Here is an 8625-nt window from a genome sequence, read left to right on the forward strand (position 1 = left end):
TTTTCACCAAAACCCAGATCACTAGAAATACATCCCTAGATGCTAAACCCGGGCTCAGGGGCTGGCGGGGCTGCGACCCGCAGGCGGCGCCTCGTAAACGCAGGGAGCCCGGGGCTGTTTTTGATTTGAGGCGGGGAGGAAGCGGGAAAGCCAGACAGCACGACCGAGCGGGTCTTCCGAGACGGGCGGCTGCGCTGCCCGCCCTCCCTACCGGGCGCCGGGATCTCGGAGCGGGGCCTGGCTGGGACGCCCCGGAGCCCACGCGGGACAGGAGCAGGGGCGCGGCCAGGGAGGGCGGGCTCGAGGCGGGGCTGGTGGGAGGAGTGGAGCCCGGAAGCCGGGCCCATCGCCCGGGGCTTAGGCGGTGGCATCAGACAGCTCTGGGTGGAGTCCTGGACCTGGCACCTGTGAGCTGGGCCAGCTACTGAATGCTTCTCAGCCTTCCTTTGCCTTCTGTGTAGTGGACGCTTTGCGGCCAACTCAGTTATTTCAAACACCTCCTGACCTCCAGGGCCTGGCACGCAGATTTTCAGGAAGTAGAAACAATAATTGTTACCACCTGTGTGGCCCTGGGCAGGTAGTTTCGTCTGAGCCTCAGTTTCTTCATCTTTAAAATGGAAGTGATGTTCACCTTTCCCACGGATTCTTCAAAAGATTGAGGGAGATAATGTACCCTCGGGCACGTGGTAGATGTTCAGTAAATTCTAATCCCTCCCCCTTCCTGCTCTCCTGTACCCCAGACTTACACCCCCCCACACCCCTCCCCACCCCCGCCCAGGCGGGAGACGGTTGCTCTCTCTGCTGGGTGGTTGTAGGTCAGAAGTTTTAAAAAAGCAAAACGAAACACAAACTGGGATTAAATGAAGAGATCCTAATAATGAAAGAGATGAGCAAAAGTAATAAAACATAGGAGAAGAAAACGTGTTTTGCAGATCTATAAATAGTCAAGGCAGCCTGGGATGGTGAACAGAACTGGGGCTTGGGTGGTTTCCAGCTAGGACTCATTGTCTCTGTGAGCATGTGCATCTCTCTCTTTCTCTGTCCCCTCCCTCTCTCTCCCAGAGTGGCCTTGAACAAGCCACTTTATCCCTCTGGGAGGACTGGGGCTCTGGGATCCCTTCCAGCCTGGTGGTCTAGGACGAGGTATGAGACCCTGCGTCCAGCGCAGGGGTGAGGGATAGCGGGGCACGGAGGTGAGCAGGCAGCGGGCGCAGCTCAGCGAGAGGTCTGCAGACTGGGAGCAGGTGGGAGGACAGGAGGAAGCAGTGTGGCAGTCATAAACGGAAGCGAGGCGCTGCCAGCACCTTTGCAGCGTAAAGCCACCTGCGGGAAAACTCCTGTCTTCTTCCATCCCAAAACGCGGGTAACAGACCATGGGTAGGTCTGTAAGGATTAACTTCTCACGCATTGGATGTTGTTAACACAACCACATAGGCTGAGTAGAAATAAAAGTGAGTAGAATCCAGTTGGAGATACTTGTCACTGCCCTTGAACTGAGACGATTTTAGTCTCGTGTTAGCACCGTCTCCCTCGCTGCCCCCGACAGGCATACCCTTCTCGGAGATGAGGTCGGGCTGGAAGGACAGAAAATTACCTGCATGCCAGGAAGGTTTGGGGCATCACCAGAAGCCCTGCCGAGCAGTCGGGATATTTAGCCCGTGGGGAAAACGATTTGGAGGCCGGCACCGTGCCACAGTAGGCCCTCAGTTGCCGTTCACCTTGGCCTGCTGCCCGCAGCCCCCTGTCCCGCAAATGCAGCAGGGATCCTACTTGGGAAATGTTATAAAGGGGTAAGAATGTTGAATACGGTCAGCAGACATTGGATCAAGTCCTTCATGTGAACTTGAAGGCATCACTCGCAACTCCGAGCCTGTGTCCCTCATCTGTAAAGTGGGGTGAGTACCTTCCCCGCCCTCCTCACAGGCTCTAATGAGGTCAGGTGTGCGACAGCCCCCGTCAGATCAATGTGAAGCGTGATTATTTGCCCATAAAGATGGTGGCTCGCTCAGCTTGCATGAAAGGTCTTCCAGACCCAGACGGAGCAGATGAGAGGCCTGGCAGCTTTAGCATAGACACGTGTGACAAAACCTCCATGGGACAAGCTCCAGAACAGCCCCAGATCAATGGCTGCAAGCTTCTACAGTGAGAATAAAGTGAATCTTTTGAAAGCAGCACATCCAAAGCAGAGGTTTGCCAAACAAAACATGTATAAAGCAGCAGTAAGCTTGTGCAGAAGCATTAACACCCTCAAGGCTTTGCTGAGAGATGTGTGGAGCCAGACATTTGTCTTGGGTTTACCTGGAAGACCATGCAGGAAATGAATAGATGTGCTGCTCTTGAATGTAAAGCAGCAAGTGACTTAACTTGTTCTGTAAGCCTGTTTCCTCATCTGTAAAACGGGGATGATAATAGAATGCACCTCACTGGATCGCCGAGACACTTCAGACATAACCCTGGAAGGCATAATGCTTGCCTCAACTTGCCCAGTCAACACAAGATACTAGGTATCTTCTGAAGGGCAGAAGGTTAACGTTTCAATAAAGACCAAGTCAGACATCTGCTCTTTTAAAATGAGATTTATTGTACATAAAATAAATTAATTACAGTTTAAGCCAAAGCAGGAGTGGCTTTTTAAAGTGCATCTGTGTAGGGGCTTTGGCAGGCAGCCCCTGCATCTACCTGTTCACTCACGGTAAGATGGTGCTTTTGCATGTCAGCCACCCACAGGCACAACTCAGCCAGGCCTCGGAAGCAACCCAACGTCATAGCCATGAGCCATTTACACAAATCACACCAAAATCAATTGACACACTTCTTTCTGTACCTGATGCAACAGTTTAAAAACAAACTATACAGTCTCACAATTAGTCAAAGCCTGGGGTTGAAGAGTTTTGAGTTCAAATCACCCAACACGCACTCAACAACTGAGCATTATCCATCCTGTCGGGAGGAAGCGGCACCTTCCCGCCAACCACGCAAGCTCATCAGTGTCTGTATAAAGAATACTGTGGCCCATAAACTTGGCCTTTTTGGGGGGAGGGGCATTTTCCTTCTTGTTCTTAAAGCAAGAAATCTGGATATTCCTTTAGGTTAGAAAGGTGTTCTGTAAGAACAGTGTTCCAGAGATTCAAATCATACTGAGAAAAGCAACTCTTCCTCTTGGGGGGGAAAAAAGGAAAAGAAAAAAGAAAAGCAAAAAAAAAAAAAAAAGAAAGGAGAAAAAAGAAAATCTGTGAGTGCTTAATCTGTTCTTTCATCCCCACCGTAAATCACATCAATATATTTGGTGAAACTACAACTGACCATCATTTACAAGGTAGTTAAGAGCAAAAACCAAAGCAATCACGCCCTCCCCCCACTCCAAAGGAAAAGACAGAGCACATTTCACATATGCAGAGAGTGGCTGGGGGGGGCTCTTTCAAGCCTCCTCAATTCTGTCCCCCTGACGGAACAATGCTGCTTTCTCTGTAACGGTTCCATAAGCCCTCTTGGCCTTTCTGCCCCAGCCCTTTCGGGAACCATGAATTACTGTCAGCATTCAATGTTCCTGCACTGGAAGAACCTCAGGCCCTCTTCCTGGAAAGACCAAACCCCCCTGAGTGCCCCGTTTCAGACGGAGGTGACAGTCCTCACTTTGGCAGAGAGCGCCTGCTTGAACCTCCGCTTCAGGTCCTGCATGTTGGGTGACTTGGGCCTGGGAATGAGGGAGCTTCTTCGCTTCTCAGGCGTGCTGCTAGGCTGCTGTTTGTGACTGACTTCTTTGCACAGGACATGGAAGGCGTTGTAGACGTCGTTATAATTTTCACTGACAGACACTTCATAGAATAAGCAGCCCAGCATGCTGGCCAGCTGCAGTCCAAGCTGAGGGTCAACCTGTTTGATGTGCAACAGGTCAGCTTTGTTGGCCACAACCACCACGGGCAGTCGGGTGCCCGGGTGTAGCTGCTGCACGTGCTGGTGAAGCTGGCCGATGAGTTCATAGCTCTTGTGGTCAGTGATGGAGAAAACCATCACCACGGCATCTGCCCAGCGAATGCACCTATTCAGCTGTTCGCTGCAGCCCAGGCCGTTCTCATGGACCTGAAACAGAGAGGCAATGGCAAGGTGAACGGTGGCCAGTCCCCCAAAGAGCCCTGGCTTGGGTGGATTCGATTTCAAAAGAGCCCTTCACAGTTATACTGGGTTGCAGGCCATAAACAAGTTATATCCCCACACACTTCGGCTTTCTTGACAATATGTTGATCCAGCTGCAGAGAGTTGGAATAAATAACAGTGCAGCTCGCCACACTCAAGTGCAAAATTGACCTGCAGAGAACTCCACGCAGAGAGACTTTGTAGTTGCACAAAATGGGAAATTAACTGGCTAGACAGTAAGTCTGGGGAAGTAAAGATAGGAGCTGGAAGCATTTAAACCTGGATAACTGCCCAGTTTGGGAGGAAAAAAAAAAAAAACCACTAGCATGGCTCTTTTGTCCATAGAGCAACTTTCCACAATATAAAAGCGGTTCCAAGTATTTGGAGACTATGCCTAGATGTTTGGTTTTTAATGCCAAAGACACATATGTAAAAACTGACCTTTTTAACTATAGCAAGGAAACTGCCAGTTCCAAGTGTGTTTGGTTTGGTCTTTCCTGCTGTGTTGAATCCTCCTAAGGGAAGATTTCTACCCTGTAGCCAAATCGCCCAAACTAAGCCAGGCTGAGATTGACCAACTGCCAGATACAAGTGAGGTGTCAAACATTTAAAAGTCTAGACTTGACTCCCCAGATTTCTCTCCTCCGTCAGCATGAGAGGCTTCGAGAACAAGTGAGCAATTCCACCGCCACACAGGCTGCCCCTGCACCCAGCATCTCAGAGCATCTCACCTGGATACCTGGAGTGTCTTGAACCTGAATAGCCAGAGTTTCACCTTCTATCTGAACTTGTCTGGTATAGAGATTACCTATGACGGCAAAGAAAAAGGGTTATGTTTTTCCTTATCGTACTTTTAAACATTGTGGATTTTCTTTTAAGTTAGAGAATAAAAAAATATAGCCTACACCAATGCACAAAAAGAAGCTCTAGTTTTATTTCTATTTAATGGGCTTACTTCAGATTTTTTTAAAAAACCGACTGCAATCTTAACCCCATGTTAGTAGATTTATTAAAACTAGGGCAAAGTTTGCAAGTTTTGGAAACTTATTTGTCTATTTTTAAACGGAGTTTCTATTTTTAGAGCACTCCCTTGATGCAAATTTTCTTAGAATGTATGAGGTTTCTGTTTTATTTTGGTGCTTTATCATTCTTTGACCATAACTTTTTATTTTGGCCATTAAATATAATGGCTTTGTAGACAAATACTGTTAGTAAACACACCGCTAGGATTACCAGTTGGAATAAAGATGTGGCATAATGATCATCTACTCTGCATCAAAGCAGAAGGCTACCACATCTTATCTTATACAGCTCATTTCAAATAATCCCCTATAGGTGCTTCATATGGTCCACAGATTTAAGCAATTTGCTAACAGTACATAGCTAGAAAGCCGTTAAGCCTCCCCAGTGGCTATGCTTAATCATAGGGATTGAAATACTTTTCCTCTCATTTATTCAGGAATCCTCCTCCTAAAATTCTACCATCTAGTTATTTTTCTTTGTTCAGAAAAGAGAACTTTAGGTTTACAACTGCTCTCCTTTGGCCTTTGCTTTAAAAGGTCACCTCTGAAAGGCAGCCAGCAGAGAGGGAGAGGGTGGGGGGAGGAGCTGGTCATCTTTTTTTATGACTTTTGCAGGAGTGTTTTGAAGGGAGAGGCTCTGGAGTACAAAGGGTGCTTCCCACTGGGGTCCCTATAGTTAAAACATACCAAGGGGAACACTTTCAGGCACTTGATAAAATGATGAATGGGCGTGGAATGGAATGAGGCCAGATGGCAGTTGTGGGTTGTGGGGGGGGGGCTCGGAGGGGCACACAGAGTTGGAAGTGGTGAGATCCTGATGCTCAGACTGTCACTCTGATGGAACCTGCCTGGGAAGCACTGAAAAAAAAAAAAAACAGGAACAGCAGTACTCCTACAAGATGACAGTGTTTCCTCACCTGCATTTCTTTCATAGTCACCGATGAATCGTTTGGTGAGAAACCGGACCACCAGTGCTGCAGGTCAGAAAAAAAGAAAGGAAAGAGGGTCAACCCTGGAAGTTAGATTGGTTTCCACCCCACCCCCAGCCTGGAAACAACTCTCCCAAAGCACGCCTTAGATGGCCACCAAGTGAAATTCCTACCCTGTGGCTCCTTGACCCTCCTTGCAGGCAGACACAAGGGAGGGGGCTAGAAGGCATCGTGAATTATGGCTCTGTCCAGCTGGAAGGGTCATTTACTTGGCTAACGCCCTGCTCTGAGCCCGAACCTTCCAGCAGGCAAATGTCCTCCCAACCTTAAAGAGCTCCAGGAGGGGTTACGTTCACTAAGTCCCCTTTCTGTGCCAGGCACTGCCAGAGGCTCAAAATCCCCAAAGTTTGAATCCCATTGTGCTGTGCTGCCCAGACAGTCGCCTGGCCATTCTGGGTGTCCGTGTCCCTCATCTGTTGAGACGGGGGGTGGAAGCGGTGGCGGTGAAGGTCCCTCCCGGAGGGGCAGCGGATCACCAGCACGCGCTAGCGGTCCGGCCGCGGCTCCCCCCGCTCCCCACGCCTCGCTCCTCCGCCGCTCCCGGCCCGGTGCCGGGCACTCACCCGTCTTGCCCACGCCGCTGGCCCCCACCACGGCGATCTTGACGAGGCGGCGGCCCGCGGCGCCCAGGCAGCACTCGGCGGCGGCGGCGGCGCTGCCCGGGGCGGGGTACTCGGCGATGGTGCACATGTTCTGGATGAGGCGCATCGCCGCTCCGGCCGGGGCTGCACGGCGCGGGCGCGGGCGTGCGGGGCGGGAGGACCTGACTGGGGGCTTCGCGGCACAAAAGAAAATTCCCGGTAACAAAAGACAAGCACCGCCGCGGGCCGGCAGCGCCGCTCCGGAGGGCTCGGGCTCGGGCTCGGGCTCGGGGTCCGGACTGCGGCGGCAGCCGGGCGGCGCGCGCGCTGTTTTCTCGGCGGTCGGGCCCGCCCCCCGCCGCCCTCGGCCAATCCCGGGGCGCCCCGCGCGAGGCCCCGCCCCCGGCGCCGCTCGGCGCGCGCAGCGTCCCCTGGGGCGTCCGGAGCCCGTGTCGGGCCGCGCGAGGCGGGGAGCGGGGAGCGGGGCTGGGTCTCCTGCGCGGCCACGGGGCCGGGGCTGTGGCTGCGGGGCTGGGGGTGTCTCGGGTCCCGGGGAGGCGGCTCGGCCGAGGGGCAGGCGCGGCCCCAGTGTCCGAGAGCCGTTCCCGCACAAATGCCCCCGCCGGATCCCCCGACCCGCCCCCTCTCTGCAGCCGCCTGACTTCCCCGTCCCCACCCTCGGGGAACCTGCTGGGGGCGGGCCGGGGTCTGCCGCCCGGCTTAGTGCCTGGCTCCTTTATTTGGGGCCAGGTTGCACTGACTTGGGGGCATCCAGGTGGCACCCCGAATCATAGATGTGGCTACAGTTAAAATTATCAACAAAGCCCCCAACACCACCCCCTTAAAATGCGACATTTGACTTTGGGGGGGAAAAGAACACCCGTTGTGCTGTAGGCCCACGTTCTCTGGCTCTTGTGCATAGAGCAAGCTCACGTGAACACACACATGGTCGGACCCATGTACAGCACACCCGGAGGCAAATCCAGAAGTAATTATAGAAGGAGCTTTTTAGAGCTTCACACACAGTCGCATGCACCTCCTCCAAGATCTGTGAAATGGAAAGAAAACAGTTGCGCCAGCTGCGATCTCTGAAAGGACCCACACTTAGTCTCTGGTCACCAGGAGTTAGTTAAGTGGCTTGATGCCACGGAAGCCGTGGGTTCTGCGCTCACAAAATGCCAAGCTCCAGCCCCTTACTGTTTTTACCAGGAAATGCATCTTCAACGGCAGGTCAGATTCCTCCTCCAAGCAACGTTCTGCAGCTGGAAATGATGGCAGAGTATGTCACCAGAGACTCAAGCTCACCACCCTCATACCCTATCCAGTTCCTTTCCCCCACCTGTCCTAGGGGCTTTTATGCTGGGGTATGACAACGAAGTCTATGGCTTTATGTCCACACCCACGTTTAAAGTTAAAATGTATAAGTGAAACAAACCCCATTCCCTTATCTACATGGCAGACTTGTATTTGACTCCCCTTTGCACCCTGGACTTAATTGGTCAGGTATTTAACAGAATTTATGAGCCTAGGATGAGCCCTCTTGTCTGTAAAGGTTTAGGTGTTTGCAGGAATTCAAGGGGAAATAGAAAGGTAATCTCAAACTGCTTTAGTAGCAAATCTTATAGGATGAGGAGCGTAATTATCAAGACACACAACCTTACAATAAACATAATAAAAGGTGGAGTTCTAGGGAGATCACTAGAATGAAGTAAGTTCAACCATTTGAGTCAAAAAGAAAAAGAGCATTTTCAATATGCATGTCTTTCTTCATGGTTTAAATCAGACTAGAATGTTGGTTCTGTAAAATCAGACTTAGCAAGAGTATAATTACAGGTAACCATGTACTTTTTAAACCCTCCCCCCACAAAAGCCTGCAATGCTATTATGCTTACATGGTAA

The 8625-nt window shown here is 51.3% G+C and overlaps 1 protein-coding gene across 1 annotated transcript; it reads right to left on the minus strand.

The window, feature by feature from the left end:
• Nucleotides 1-2568: 2568 nt before the first annotated feature.
• Nucleotides 2569-6883, minus strand: RASL11B (RAS like family 11 member B). Its single transcript, XM_069457813.1, has 4 exons — nucleotides 6709-6883; nucleotides 6074-6130; nucleotides 4866-4942; nucleotides 2569-4080 (listed from the first exon to the last, which is right to left on the minus strand). The coding sequence occupies exons 1-4, from the start codon at nucleotides 6851-6853 to the stop codon at nucleotides 3610-3612; spliced, it is 750 nt and encodes a 249-aa protein (XP_069313914.1). The 5' UTR covers nucleotides 6854-6883; the 3' UTR covers nucleotides 2569-3609.
• Between the last annotated feature and the right edge of the window lie 1742 nt (nucleotides 6884-8625).

This window comes from Eulemur rufifrons, chromosome 24 (genome assembly GCF_041146395.1).
Source record: "Eulemur rufifrons isolate Redbay chromosome 24, OSU_ERuf_1, whole genome shotgun sequence".
Classification (NCBI taxonomy): Eukaryota; Metazoa; Chordata; class Mammalia; order Primates; family Lemuridae; genus Eulemur; species Eulemur rufifrons.

Excerpts from the sequence above, each read along its gene's own strand:
- RASL11B (XM_069457813.1), bottom strand. The coding sequence starts at position 6,853 with ATGCGCCTCATCCAGAACATGTGCACCATCGCCGAGTACCCCGCCCCG. Across the intron at positions 4,943-6,073 it reads TGACTATGAAAGAAATGCAG|GTAATCTCTATACCAGACAA; the intron begins GTGAGGAAACAC and ends TTGCCGTCATAG. Across the intron at positions 4,081-4,865 it reads AAGACACTCCAGGTATCCAG|GTCCATGAGAACGGCCTGGG; the intron begins GTGAGATGCTCT and ends TCTCTGTTTCAG.